The sequence below is a fragment of the Triticum aestivum genome, chromosome 3A, assembly GCF_018294505.1.
Source record: "Triticum aestivum cultivar Chinese Spring chromosome 3A, IWGSC CS RefSeq v2.1, whole genome shotgun sequence".
Classification (NCBI taxonomy): Eukaryota; Viridiplantae; Streptophyta; class Magnoliopsida; order Poales; family Poaceae; genus Triticum; species Triticum aestivum.
In genome coordinates this window covers 525,790,504-525,804,681 of record NC_057800.1, presented here as the reverse complement: position 1 = coordinate 525,804,681, position 14,178 = coordinate 525,790,504, and the positions used below count along the sequence as shown (strand labels likewise).

General features: G+C 44.4%; 3 protein-coding genes across 4 annotated transcripts; 2 read left to right on the top strand and 1 right to left on the bottom strand.

Moving 5' to 3' along the window:
- The first annotated feature begins 3,269 nt into the window (after nt 1–3,269).
- On the top strand, nt 3,270–7,071 carry LOC123062028 (hexokinase-9). Of its 2 annotated transcripts, none has more exons than XM_044485332.1 (9): nt 3,270–3,672; nt 3,983–4,094; nt 4,213–4,395; nt 4,630–4,704; nt 4,796–4,951; nt 5,153–5,251; nt 5,336–5,466; nt 5,994–6,075; nt 6,166–7,071. In XM_044485332.1, the coding sequence occupies exons 1-9, from the start codon at nt 3,410–3,412 to the stop codon at nt 6,511–6,513; spliced, it is 1,449 nt and encodes a 482-aa protein (XP_044341267.1). In that variant the 5' UTR covers nt 3,270–3,409; the 3' UTR covers nt 6,514–7,071. The 2 variants fall into 2 exon arrangements, with proteins under 2 accessions (XP_044341267.1, XP_044341266.1); XM_044485331.1 differs by having other exon boundaries at nt 3,272–3,672; nt 3,983–4,133.
- Nucleotides 7,072–7,205: 134 nt separating this feature from the next.
- LOC123062029 (senescence/dehydration-associated protein At4g35985, chloroplastic) lies at nt 7,206–8,868 on the top strand. Its single transcript, XM_044485333.1, has 5 exons — nt 7,206–7,787; nt 7,869–8,005; nt 8,103–8,269; nt 8,367–8,451; nt 8,541–8,868. Exons 1-5 carry the CDS (start codon nt 7,215–7,217, stop codon nt 8,698–8,700), a joined length of 1,122 nt encoding a protein of 373 aa, XP_044341268.1. The 5' UTR covers nt 7,206–7,214; the 3' UTR covers nt 8,701–8,868.
- A 151-nt stretch (nt 8,869–9,019) lies between these two features.
- On the bottom strand, nt 9,020–11,065 carry LOC123062030 (40S ribosomal protein S24-1). Its single transcript, XM_044485334.1, has 5 exons — nt 10,866–11,065; nt 10,732–10,773; nt 10,483–10,653; nt 9,388–9,474; nt 9,020–9,306 (listed from the first exon to the last, which is right to left on the bottom strand). Exons 1-5 carry the CDS (start codon nt 10,947–10,949, stop codon nt 9,274–9,276), a joined length of 417 nt encoding a protein of 138 aa, XP_044341269.1. The 5' UTR covers nt 10,950–11,065; the 3' UTR covers nt 9,020–9,273.
- Between the last annotated feature and the right edge of the window lie 3,113 nt (nt 11,066–14,178).

The following is a 14,178-nucleotide window of genomic DNA, read 5'->3' as shown; positions in this document are numbered from 1 at the left end:
TCCGGGTCTTCCACAATTTTAGCAATTACATTCACAACTTGAAGATCTTTTGTCATTGTAGGACCTTGACTTGGAACCTCTTTCCCTGCTTCTACTTTTGTAGAACTTGTTGAAGTTCTTCACCATTAGGCTCAATTCTTCATTGAAGTTTTGTTTCTCACTTGATGATGTGGGAGCATCACATGAGGCTTTGTAAGCACCACTTGACTTGTTGTGAAGCTCTTCCGTATCCTTAAGTGACATCTCATGAGCAACAATCCTTCCAATGACTTCCGCTGGCTTGAGATCTTTGTAATTGAGCATCATTTGGATCAATGTGCACACAGTATCATATTTTTCATCCAAGGCTCTTAGGATCTTCTTGATGATGAATCTATCGGTCATCCCTTCACTTCCTAAGCTGGCAATCTCATTTGTGATGAGAGCAAGCCTAGAGTACATTTCAGCGACACCTTCACCATCCTTCATTTTCAACTTGTCAAGTTGACTTTGAAGCACATCCAATTTGGATTCCTTGACGGAGTCGGTACCTTCGTGCATATCAATCAAAGTATCCCAAATTTCCTTTTGCATTCTATAGACGGCTGATTTTGTTGAATTCTTAGGGGCACAATCCGTTGAAGAGAATATCACAAGCTTAAGCATTGTATTGCAGCATCTTCAACTCTTCCATGCTAGCTTCACGGTTCGGTTCTCTCCCATCAAAGAATTCACCTTGCAAGCCAATACACACAATAGCCCAAACGGCGGGGTTATGTCCAAGAATATGCATTTTCATCTTATGCATCCGACTAGCAAAATTAGTACCGTCAAAGTAAGGACCTCTACGGTGGTAATTTCCCTCGCTAGATGCCATACTCTCCTAGGTTGTGAAACCAAGGCTATGACCACCAAAAGCTATGAAAATCAAAGCAAATGAAGACCAAACTCTGATACCACTTGTAGGATCAAAAGTATGTCTAGAGGGGGATGATTAGACTACTTGACGAAATAAAAATCTAGCCTTTTCCCAATTTTAATTCTTGGCAGATTTTAGCAACTTAGCACAAGTCAAGCAAACAACCTACACATGCAATTCTAAGAGTATAGCAGCGAAATGTAAAACAATTGCATATGAAGGTAAAGAGAGGAGTTTGGAGGGAGCAAACGCAATGTAGACACGGTGATTTTTGGCGTGGTTCCGATAGGTGGTGCTATCGTACATCCACGTTGATGGAGACTTCAACCCACTAAGGGTAACGGTTGCGCGAGTCCACAGAGGGCTCCACCCACGAAGGGTCCACAAAGAAGCAACCTTGTCTATCCCACCATGGCCATCGCCCACGAAGGACTTGACTCACTAGGGTAGATCTTCACGAAGTAGGCAATCTCCTTGCCCGTACAAACTCCTTGGTTCAACTCCACAATCTTGACGGAGGCTCCCAAGTGACACCTAACCAATCTAGGAGACACCACTCTCCAAGAGGTAACAAATGGTGTGATGATGATGAACTCATTGCTCTTGTGCTTCAAATGATAGTCTCCCCAACACTCAACTCTCTCTCATAGGATAGGATTTGGTGGAAAGATGATTTGAGTGGAAAGCAACTTGGGGAAGGCTTGAGATCAAGATTTATGTGGTTTGAATGAAGTATCTTGACCTCAACACAAATGTAGATGGTTCTCTCTCAGAAAATGTATGTTGGAAGTGTAGGCATGTTCTGATGGCTCTCTCCATGAATGAAGAGTGGATGGAGGGGTATATATAGCCTCCACACAAAATCTAACCATTACACACAAATCACCAAACTCGGTGGGAGCGAATCATACAACTCGGTCAGACCGATTTAATTCATAATGTGACCGTTAGGGTTTTCGGTGGGACCGACTTGATCAACTCGGTGGGACTGATAATATTAGGGTTAGGGCATAACGTAATTTCGGTGAGACCGATTACACAAACTCGGTGAGACCGATTTTGGTAATAGACTAACCAGAGAGTTGACCAGGCACTCTCGGTGGGACCAATTCGCTCTCTTGGTAGGACCGAAACGTTACGAAAGGGAAACAGAGAGTTTGCATTGCAATCTCGGTGGGACCAATCGCTCATCTCAGTTGGACCGAAACGTTACGAAGGGAAACAGAGAGATTACAATCCCATCTCGGTGAGATCGAGATCCCTATCGGTCGGACCGAAAAGACTAGGGTTTGTGGCAGTGGCTATGTCAAGTGAACTCGGTGGTGCCGGATAGATCAAATTGGTGGGGCCGAGTTTGACTTTTGGTTTGGGATATATTTGGATATGAGAAAGTGATTGAGGGTTGTGGAGCATATCACTAAGCACTTTGAGCAAGAACCTCATTAAGCAACACCTCATCCCCTCTTAATAGTATTGGCTTTTTCTATGGACTCACTGTGATCTTGGATCACTAAAAATGAAATGTAGAGTCTTGTGCTTTGAGCTTGAGCCAATCCTTTTGGCCTTAGCATTTTGAGGGGTCCACTTTAATCCATGCCATTGCCAATCATTGAGCTTTTCATGAAATATTTATCTTCAAGTAGCATTAGCTCAATGAGCTATATGTTGTTAGGAATTACCAAAACCACTCAGGGATAGTTGCACTTTCAACCAGGCAATTACTTCCATTCGCGTCGCGCCGTCCGTGCCAAAGAAAATCGTGCATGATGAGGATCACAGGGCATAGTGCCATGGTCAAGAGAAGGTGCAGGGGCATCGCGGCTAGCACGTGCCAGACAAGCGCCAATCGTTCCCCATGAGAGAGCAGTGATGCTCGCCAGGTGGAAAGTCTGCTCTCCATATGCTCCACCAGTGATAGTAGAGAGGAGTCCGAGCCCTTGCACATAGAGAGCGACAAGCCTACATAGAAGACCCGAAAAGTTGAGACGATTGAGGCGAGCTCCGTGGAGATATCGTCGATCTTGGACTACAATCAGCCTTTTGAAAGCCACGGTCCAACCAAACACTCACTAAACACAAACGAAGGAAAGTACGCTCGTTACAATGTTTGATCGAAAGTAACCATGTACTTCTCTCTATCAAAATATAAAATGTTTTTCACATTAACGTCTTATCTTTTATGCAGATGGAGTATTTTGCAACGAAGGTACAATGTGCAAATCAATTAGCTTTCTCCCTGCAATTTCTTTTTATCTTTGTCTGAAAAATACATTAAACGAACCAATCCGACGAAACGTCCCAAGTCTCGTCGTTGCTACTTTTAAAAAAAAAAGTCTCGTCGTTGTTGTTTAGACTTCAGATTCAGGCCGATTGGCCGAACGACGAACTGGACCAGCTTTCAGTTTACTGTAGAAGTCAACGGTTGACTCTCACTCTTTCACGAGTATAGTCACAACTCACGAATACCACCGAGGGCGAAGCCGCGAAGGGCAGGCGAACCCAGCGGCATCGATGCGGAAGGCAGCGGCGTTAGCGGCTGCGGCGGTGGTCGCGGCCGCAGCTGCCATTGCCGTGCGCCAGAGGCTGCGGGAGGCGAAGCGGTGGGCGCGCGTGGCCGCCGTGCTGTCGGACCTGCAGGAGCGGTGCGCGGCGCCGGCGGCGCGGCTGCTGCAGGTGTCGGACGCGATGGACGTGGAGATGCGCGCGGGGCTCGCCTCCGAGGACGGGAGCAAGCTCAAGATGCTCGTCACCTACGTTGACTCCCTCCCCTCCGGGTAAACCCCCCCCCCCCCCCCCCCCCCCCCCACCTCTTCGGTCAAGATTGAGAGCGGTTAACCGATTATTACGAAATGTGCGTTTTTTTAGGGGAAATGTGTGCTTTCCTGTTCCTTCTTGTGCCTGTAATTATACAAAATGGTGAAACAGAACTATATCAAGAAATTTAATTGTACAATTGCAGCAGAGGCATTCACCAATATTGCATAGCATTAGCATATGTACTTGTGTGACTGTCCTATGTTGCAACTGTTGAATTGAGCTGCATTTTCAGTACATCATTTAACCTCACTTATGCAACCATTTTAGGGATGAGAAAGGGCTATTTTATGCACTTGACCTCGGAGGAACAAACTTCCGTGTTTTACGAGTTCAATTAGGGGGCAAGGAACAGCGAGTTATCAAGCAAGAATCTGTAGGGGTATCCATTCCGCAGCATTTAATGTCCAGAAGCTCGCATGTAACGATCATGTCCATTTGCCATAATGTTCATCTCTCCTTTTTTTTGCTAACCTTGCATACTTGGCGTAAATTTTCAGGAACTATTTGATTTTATCGCCGCTGCTTTAGCAAAGTTTGTTGCCTCTGAGGGTGAAGATTATCATCTTCCGGAGGGCACTCTAAGACAACTCGGTTTTACATTCTCCTTTCCAGTGAAGCAAACTTCGATTTCATCCGGCACACTTATCAAGTGGACAAAGGGTTTTGCAATTGAGGAAATGGTCAGTTTATTGTACCTAGCCTATTTGAAAACCAAATCAAAGATGCTAACACATGAACGTGATTTTTTTTTTCAAGTTATACAAAACAATGTCCAGTATCATCCCGTATCAAAAAGTTTAAATGGGGAAAATCCTGTAGTTTCTTTGGACTTTCAGTTTGGCGATATGCTTATATGATTTGTCACTGTATAAATAGCTATGAATAATGTACCTGCATGTTTACTTTGAAGTCAGGTTGGCAAGGATATCGTGGCTGAATTAAACGAGGCTATAAAACGTCAAGGACTTGTTATGAAAGTCTCAACATTGGTTTGTTTCTTCTTATATGTACATTATGCTTACTGGGTTAAATGTCAGGTCTATCTGTTAATATAGACTGAAATATAGGACTATTCTGTAGGTGAATGATACCGTTGGGACTCTGGCTGCTGGAAGGTATGTAGATGATGATACTATGATTGCCGTAATACTGGGAACTGGTACTAATGCAGCATACACAGAGAATGCACATGCAATTCCTAAATGGCATGCCCCCCTGCCCATGTCCGGAGATATGGTGAGTGTCTGTTCTGTACCCATGAATGCAATTTTGCAAGGCTGCATAGATCGCACAAACTATTTTGCTTCTATTACTTACAGTGTCACAAGAACAAGAAATGGTGATAACAGTGAAGAATGGCTTTTACCCCATTGATATGATGATTTTAATCCCCTCGAAAAAAAGATATGATTATTTTAATTAGTTGGTTTGTAACAGGTAATAAACATGGAGTGGGGAAATTTCAAGTCCGCTCATCTTCCACTCACTGAATTTGATCAAGCTTTGGATGCAGAAAGTTTGAATCCTGGAGAACAGGTATGTGGTGTCGCCCTTGATATAAAGTAATGGCACTTCCCTGTTTTATGGTTGATGAGCGTGGATAAGACAATTTCCTTCCAGAATTACGAGAAGTTGACCTCTGGTATGTATATGGGGGAAATTGTCCGGAGAATCTTGCTACAGATGGCTCAAGAAGCTGCTCTTTTTGGTGATAATATACCTCCAAAACTAGAGACCCCATACATTCTGAAGTATGTTGTTCCCGTTATCATCCACTACTTTATCATGCAAAGAAAGTCCTTCTCCTGAATTGCTTACAAATATGCTTTGTTGAATTTATTTCTTAACTGTAGTTATTGATGAGTAAAGCTGTAAATTCGACAAAAAGAGCACCTTAAACAAGAAAATCGTGGGACCTTATATTTACTGTGTCTTGTATGGATATGCTACTAGTTACAGTCACTGCATTTTTTTTCGTGCCAATGGCTAAACTAGAGGACCTCTGACCAGAAATATCTTGCTAGCCAATTCCATGAGAGTATATCTTCAGTTTTTGATTCAGCCTGCAGTGCAAACTTTGCAGAGTACTAAGCGGTCTTAATTTCAAAAAAAGTAAGTCAATGAAAATGAATGGAATGGTTCTTCCCTTAGCGTTTTTTGACTAATTTTCCATCTCACTTTGCGTTTATACATGAGCTGGCAGCTATTCAAACCAAACTTAACTGCTCAGTATTCGCACAACTGTCATCAAAAGGCTTGATTTCTTTTGTGCTACCAGGACATTTCACATGTTGGTGATGCATCATGATGTATCACCTGATCTCGAAACAGTTGGTATCAAACTAAAAGAAATCTTCCAGGTACCCTCGTCAATGAAAATTAAGTGACAGTGCCATTCTTTTTAATCCCTACCGCCAAACAACTCCTTTTCTGACTTGTATGGTTTTCAGATCGAGAGCACCTCAAGAAAAACAAGAAAACTGGTCGTGGATGTTTGCGAGGTCATTAGCACACGTGGTGCACGGCTTGCTGCTGCCGGGATACATGGCATTCTCAAAAAGCTCGGTCGGGCTACTGACAGCCCCGATAAGCGAAGGACAGTAATCGCCGTGGACGGCGGAGTCTACAAGTACTATACTTTCTTCAGCGAGTGCATGGAGAGGACTCTGAGTGATATGCTTGGGGAGGACCTGGCACCCTCGGTTGTGATTAAACCGGCCAATGACGGCTCGGGCCTTGGGGCCGCTCTCTTGGCGGCTTCCTATTCTCAGTACCTCCAGGCTGATGAAGATTATTAGCTCAATCTGATAGTTCCTTTGATTCAGAAGCCATGGCAGCAGTATACCACAACATTCATCAAACTGCCTCAGTGTGATGCTAATTCGATTATGAAGCTGAAAATAGACATTGCATATGGAATTCGTGGACGATTCGCTCATGTCAGCAACTCAGCATCGCTTCCAAAGTTCGCACTGGAGTCATCGACAGAGTGTTAGAACCATATGGAGAAAAACTTTCATGTTGTGGTAGAGAAGACGAGGAATCGAAGGAGCGCACTCTGACAGCTTGCATCTGTTCTTCATTCACGTCGGCAAAAATTGCAACCCTCATTCCGTTTCGTTGCTCGCTCTCGCCTGTCGACTCCTCGCCTTTGGTGGGAGTGCAACTGTTGATGCGATAGCTATCTTCATACTTTTATCATTCCCTTTTCTTGTCAGAATATTATTGTGTACATATATGTGTATGGCTTGTGCAGACAAGGAATGTGTGTCCAAGGTGTCTCCGAATGTATTAACCCTGAAGAATGGAATAAAGGCGGCCGCAAAGGAGTGAGAAAGTTGCAGAAAGATTTATTCCGTGCGCGTCCTGTTCGTTCTTTCTCCCGGCCGACATGATATATATGCATCTCAGAGCCAATGCGTCCCGGGCAGCCAGCTTGCTTGCCAGTTCTCCACAGCCGAATCGCTCATCTTAATCTGTAGCGGCTAGATAGAAGTTCATGGGCTGCTGCGGTGGGGGCGCCATGTCGTCGTCGTCGTCGTCGAGGCCGAGGGGCGGCATCCGGGAGGAGACGCTGCTGCGCGTCCCGGGCGCGGCGGTGCACCTCGTGGCCGGCTCCGAGGGGCCCCTCGAGCTCGGCCGCGGCGAGCTCTCCGTCGTGAGGATCTTCAAGGACGACGTGGCGGTGACCACCGTGGTGCGCGTCGGCCGCGACCTCGGCTGGCCGCTGGCGAGGGACGAGCCCGTGGTCAAACTCGACCGCCTGCACTACCTCTTCACGCTGCCGGACAAGGACGGCGGGCTGCTCAACTACGGCGTCTCCTTCGCCGACGCCGCGCTGCTGCCGTCCTTCGACGCGCTCCTCAAGTCCAACTCCTGCTTCTCCACGCCTTCCGCGCCGTCGAGGGGCTCGAGGCCGCCGCCGCCGGCGTCGGCGTCGCCCGACGCGTACTGGAACGACTTCTCGCCCAAGGTGGAGAGCTACAACAACGTGCTCGCCAAGGCCATCGGCGCCGGCACCGGCCACCTCGTCAAAGGCATCTTCATGTGCAGCGAGGCCTACGCCAGCCAGGTACGTACTCCCCTCTGCTTCGTCCCTTCTGTCGTTGTTTATCTACCACAAGGTGACCGCTCTGAATCCACTGCCGTGCAGGTTCAAAAGGGAGCCAACCTGATAAACCCTCAAGCAGCCGGCGGCGCGAGCAAACGCTTCGGCGGCACCGGTGGAGCTGACGGGAGCAGCCAGGCAGGTCCGGCGAAGCGTGGAGGAGTCAACAAGAGCCTCAAGAGGTAGTAACTCGACTAACAGTATCTCTTTCATCCTGGTGTGAGTTGCTCACTTGTTCATCACCCATTCATCACTACTGATCTGATCTTGGTTGCTCAGGGTGAGGAAGCTGTCGGAGATGACGGAGAAGATGAGCAAGACGATGCTGGACACGGTCATCTCGGTGACAGGGTCCATGGCCGCACCGCTGCTCCGTTCCAACCAAGGGAAAGCCCTCCTCTCCACCGTCCCCGGAGAGGTCGTTATCGCCTCTCTCGACGCCATCAGTGAGTACTCTAGTGCCCTGGAAACACCCACGGGACCTCGCCGTAACGACCAAATCTTTTGAGAGATTACATCGGTTGCCTTCTTCCTGTGTGACAGATAAAGTTATGGACGCGGTAGAGGCTGCCGAGAGGAGGTCGCTTGCTGCAACCTCCAACGTTGTTTCCGGTGCAGTGTCCAAGAGGTAAGAACATCAGCACCTCAAGCCAGGCCATATGGAAAATCAGATCAGCATTTGGAACGCAGCAGTTGACTGACTAGCTTCTGCTGCAGGTATGGAGAGAGCGCAGGGGAGGCGACCGGAGACGCTTTCGCGACGGTCGGCCACACCGTCGGGACGGCGTGGAACATCTTCAAGATACGCAAGGCCGTCACGCCCTCGTCCTCCCTTCCGGGGAACATGGTCAAGAGCGCCGTCAGGAACAGAAACTGAGGCCGACTCCGCACCGCAGCACGGCCAGCGTACCAATACGTACATAGGCTGTGCTGCCTGCGGAGGACCATCAGCATACCTAATGAAGACATGTAATGCTACTCCACAGTTATGCAGTGTAATAATGTTTCTACTTTGGCAATTTCGGATGCACTGATATGTCATGAATACCAACAACCAATGCGAGAAATCATAAATCAGTTGCTTACTACGAATCGGGGATGCTGCGACAGCATGCCCTAGCCAAACACGACTTCAATTAAGCATGCAGGGAGAAAGTGCATAATCAAAATGAACAAGTGCATAAATGGAGTGGACAGACAACAAAAGAAACTGCATATCACACACTAATTTGGACGAGAAAGCTGCCTTGTTAAAGTTTTCATGAACACTTTAGCTCTAACCTCTAAGCATGGATGTAAATGTCAAAAGGCGTTATTCCAAACCAGCTAGGTTCACATCCAGGAACGAGAAAAACCTCACTTCAGTGAGGAGGAGAAAAAAACTAATAAGGACATAATGATGCCGCCGCCACTAAACCGCCGAGAGTGTAGATCTAATGTGAATGAATGTTTACTTCTTCTTCTTCCCGGCATCAGCCTTGGTCTGCACAAGCCAAAAATATCAACACAAACGATCATAGTGAGCACTAGAAAGTAGCCAACAGACCATGCATAAGTAACTCACCTTCTTGACACCACGGATCTTCTTAGATCTGTTCTTACGCTCCTTAATTTGCTTGCGAGACTTTTCAACCTTAGTAGCAAGACCATTCTGGGAAAGGGAACAGAGGAAATTATTTAGTTACAGGAATAACATTCGTGGCAGAATATAAAAATAAATACCACCATGCATTGAAAATTCAGAACCAAACACACCAACAGCTGTTTTATTCCTCTTCATAACAATTACAAATCCAGCAACATCAATTAAAAACTGCGTAACTAAATATTTACATGCCTTTTTTTATTGTCATGTATTACTCTTTAACACCATCGATCAACAAAGGAATATCAGACCTAATTGTTGTTGCCGCATATATACTAGTCCTAGGAGATTGAGACTTACCTAATTGATGATTACTCTTTTTAGTGTTGCAAATTTGCGTTAAATGGAATATCCGCACTCTACATCTGTATGGGCTTTAACTAAAATGTGGAGACAACAGAACACAGAGCGGTTCAATGCAAGAAAACATGATACAAAATTATGCACATGTATCCCCCATCCATAAATTTGTTTCTGAACATCACAGACACCATACCATAATATAAATCTATGATGCATGGCAGTCACTATGCTGTTGCAAACAGGAGGCACAGAATACAACAAGTCAGGAACACAATTCACAACAAGTCAGCAGTGCCCCAAAGAAATCTAGTGCCGCAGCAATAAATTTGTCATCTAGATACGCACATGAAAACAGTATGACCAACCTGAAACATCTAGGCAGTGAAAGCCAAATAACTACTACTCCCTCCGTTCAGGCCGTTCACTATTATAAAATGTTTTGAATATTTGAATATGGACTAGATACAGACTGAAATGAGCGAAAAAACACACTGAAATGTGTCTACATACATCCGATTTATAAAAAAGTTAGAACATCTTATAATAGTGAACGGAGGGAGTACTATTCTTTTAGCAGATTAGCATGCATTGCTACACATTGTGATAGCGATACTAATGATGATTAGGGCTGGACTACACGTGGCAAAGAACGATCGAGCCTGATAAAAAAGCATCTGATTCCATAACTAAATCAGCGCAATGGCAACATACCCTGATCAGGCGGTACTTGGGCTCGAACTTCTTGGCTGCTTCGAGGTTGTCGTAGATGAGACCGAATCCAGTGGACTTGCCGCCCCCGAAATGCGTGCGGAACTTGAACACGAAGATGCAGTTGGCGTCCTTCACGTCGTACATCTTGGCCAGCTTATCCTTGAGCTCCGCCTGCACAGAGAAACCCAGACGATGAGATCGCTAGATCGCCACCTGAACAGCCTCCATTTTGTGTGATCGATGTCTCGCCTTGGGGACGTTGGCCTTGCCGGGGTGGATCACCTCAAGCACCTGAAAGTGAAAGGTGGAGCGCCGGAAAGAGTTAGTGATTTGAGAGATGCGATGGATCCTGGGAGCCCCGGTGACGAGGGCAGGGTGCGTACGAATTGCTTCCGGGAGAGGAGGCGGTTGGTCATGAACTTGCGGGTGCGGAGGGTGACCGCCGCGCTGGCCTTCGTGTCCGCCATGGTTGGAGTTGGCCGCCGGCGGAGAGGTGGGAGACGAGAAGGTGTGATCCACAGGATGCGTTCGGGTTTGTTCCGCCGCTGGAAAACCCTATGGGGGCACTTGGCTTATATAGCGTGGCACTGTGGGCTTCGCTCGGATAATAGATGGGCTCGAGGAGTACGGTTCGAATGAACAACACTCAGAATCCCCTCAGAGTTCTCAAACAAAAAAAAACTTAGAATCACCTCAGAGTTACCAAAAAAAACTTAGAATCCCCTCATCCCCTCAAAAACAAAAGAGTAAACACTTAAAAAATTAAAAGCTTCGTGAGATTGCCTAAAAAACTTTTAAAAAAAAGAAAAAAAATGGAAAATGAGAATAAAAATAAAAATAAAAATAGAACTAGTAGATAAACAAAAGGAAAAATTGGGCGTGACGTCAATGCTATACTGGGCCAGCCCATGAATCGGCTGCCTTCAGGCGAAGCAAGCTACTGCCTCACGGTTGGCGGGACATAGCCGCGCCACTGCCCGTGGGAGTTTCGAAATCAGTAGTTAGTTATGGAGTGCCCTTTGCAAAGGTCACTCCTACCTTCTTCGATGGTGACAAGTGATGAATTACATGCGCGACACTTGTCACAACTTAGGAGTTTCAACATAGATTCGTTTTTCAAAAAAAATTATCACTTCAGCGTGTGTCCAAGTCACTAACCATTGTCACTAGTAGAGTGCCCGTGCGTTGCCACGGGCTCTTGAAATAGTATGCAAGAGTTGCATGATAAATTTCACATGTACAAACAATATAACACAAACACAATTATTGAATAATTAAAGTTCATTTTTGCAATGTAAATTGATAATAAAAAGAAAGATTAACGACATGTCCATGTAACAAACTGAGCGATGTTCCAACTAAACATCTATTATAAAACTATCAATATCTAGATGATGCGTTTAAGAAATTCTTTCATAAATATCAAGAAAGTTGCCTTTAGCTTCATTCCCACGATGTTTTAGCAAGTATAATAAAAACCGCTTCCTCAACTCATATCCTTCCTACACAAACAATATATGTAGTTAGTATGAAAATTTCACGCAGAAGGTCTTAAAACATGTAACGAATGTGTTGCCACTGGCATTTCAAAAAAATACTGGTTGCATATATAATCATAAGGCATATCAATTTTCCATCTTGGCATAGAAAGTGAGTCTAAAATAGTTGCTTAGTTATTATGATAATCTTGCTAGTACAATTATGATAGTTACGATAATCACCAAGGAGTTTTAATTTTTGAAAGGAAAAAACAACAACAATCATTAGGCCCTTAAGAAATTACGATATGATTCTAAATCTGACCAGCCACAAGATATATCCTTCCTAATATTCAGTTCTAGTGGGGAAAACTACTACCCAACAATATACATATAATATAATCGACAATATTTTCTGCATTTGCTAAATAATCATGGGAACAAAAAATGACTTCAGGCTTCAAGATCCAATAGTATATACATAGGCTCGATGTGACGATGCTGGCGAAGAACATCGAGATGGTTCGAACGTAGGATTTATCTTGATTTTAAGGGACTTTCACGTGCCCAACCCCCCCCCCCCTTTGTCAGCCACACCTAATAGAAGCAACATAAATGGCTATGATGCCAGCTGCTACTTTTTTGTGATCATCATGCGGAATTAGATCATCATTACAAATAAGCATTATAATGTTCACATAAATGATGCATTACAGTAAAGGTTCTGTGATTGTCACAAGAACATAATAATAATAGACGTGCATATATTTCCATGTGGTAGAATACTACTAATCTACACTGGACCAACAAATTAAGCGAGGACAAGACAAAGAAATATATCTAGCGTTGCATATTATAATTAAACGTCCATGGTTATATCTATTCAAGCTATACGTACGAAGACGCCATCTAGTCAAGCACTACGAACTGAGAGAAATAATTACATCTTCCAGTATAGCTTCAGACACTTAACCTATCTTTAGGGCCTGTTCGGCAACAGCCTAGCTTCCCAAACTCCTCAACTTCTACTCCTCACTTCGGTTTTCTAGTTTCTCACAGTGATGGGAAAATGTTCGGCTGCGCACCTCATGCTTCTCATCGCTGGCATGGGTTGACAACCCATTTAGATGGGCTGAAGCCCGTTTGGGAGGGAAGGGAGCAAAGCCCAGCTCAGTAGGCATACAATGGCACCTTTCTTCTAATTAAAAAATGTACAACGACCGTGATGTAGAGGCTACGGAGAGGAGATATGAGCTGTTGGGGGGAGAGACAAAGCGAATCGGTACGCGTAGCTCACTTGGCGATGGCAGCAAATCATAATAACGCTCAACTCCAGCTTCTTCGTTTTCACAGAGCCAGGAAAAGGCAGCTTCCCCAACTCCTTCAAATTTGCACTAATAGAATAGCAAGCTTCTTGATTTGAGCTCCAAGGAATTTGCTCGTTCGCCTGAACTTCACTGCGGAGTTAATGGAAGTTGAGAGCCGGAGCATTGCCGAACAGGCCCTTAGTACAAACAGTTGCCAAACTTGAGAGCATCAGAGTCATAAGGTTCATAACTGAAAGTCAATATAACATGTTAGTTGCAACCTTATTTGGTTTCATCATATCTGAACATACACATGCACTTGCTCTCTTTTTGCACCATGGCACAAAATTTGTGATATAAGCAAAAGGAGTTTGCTTCCATGGTTTTGTTCTGGCGCCATTCTCAATGCGCCGTTCATTCACACGCAATGGAATTATCTATACCATTATATATGTACAGGATGCATAATGAAGTATAAGCATAATCTTTCTTTTTGTTAAAAACATTGGCTTTGTGTACATAGATTAATAAAACATATATCATATAAACTCATATATGCTTCAAACTTGTTTCATATAAATTTAATAATTTGATGCAACAATTCAATAATGAGATATTCAAACAAAACTTTGAACTTTTAATAGTGTTTCATTCTGCTTTAGAATTTGATTTTTTTAGAACATGTTGAAACACATTCAAAAGTGGTATTGTTTTGAAGTTCTCCTCGTCATAATCACAATATGCAAACGGATGATAAATTGTACTTTTGGTTTGAAAGATAAAATTGTCTTAAAGTTGGAAATAAAATAACAAAGAATGGGATGGTGGAGCATAGGCTTGTATGTGGTCAGAGAAAGATCTCACAAACTACAAACGTTATTAATGAGAAAAAGATTAAGAAGATCAAAATC

Bases quoted from the DNA above. Each gene is read 5' to 3' on its own strand.
- LOC123062028 (XM_044485331.1), top strand. From the start codon at position 3,410: ATGCGGAAGGCAGCGGCGTTAGCGGCTGCGGCGGTGGTCGCGGCCGCA. The intron at 4,134-4,212 runs GTAACGATCATG...GTAAATTTTCAG, and splicing joins TAATGTCCAGAAGCTCGCAT to GAACTATTTGATTTTATCGC. The intron at 4,396-4,629 runs GTCAGTTTATTG...CTTTGAAGTCAG, and splicing joins GTTTTGCAATTGAGGAAATG to GTTGGCAAGGATATCGTGGC.
- LOC123062029 (XM_044485333.1), top strand. From the start codon at position 7,215: ATGGGCTGCTGCGGTGGGGGCGCCATGTCGTCGTCGTCGTCGTCGAGG. The intron at 8,270-8,366 runs GTGAGTACTCTA...CCTGTGTGACAG, and splicing joins CGCCTCTCTCGACGCCATCA to ATAAAGTTATGGACGCGGTA. The intron at 8,452-8,540 runs GTAAGAACATCA...CTTCTGCTGCAG, and splicing joins TCCGGTGCAGTGTCCAAGAG to GTATGGAGAGAGCGCAGGGG.
- LOC123062030 (XM_044485334.1), bottom strand. From the start codon at position 10,949: ATGGCGGACACGAAGGCCAGCGCGGCGGTCACCCTCCGCACCCGCAAG. The intron at 10,774-10,865 runs GTACGCACCCTG...TTTCACTTTCAG, and splicing joins TCCTCTCCCGGAAGCAATTC to GTGCTTGAGGTGATCCACCC. The intron at 10,654-10,731 runs GCGAGACATCGA...TTCTCTGTGCAG, and splicing joins GCAAGGCCAACGTCCCCAAG to GCGGAGCTCAAGGATAAGCT.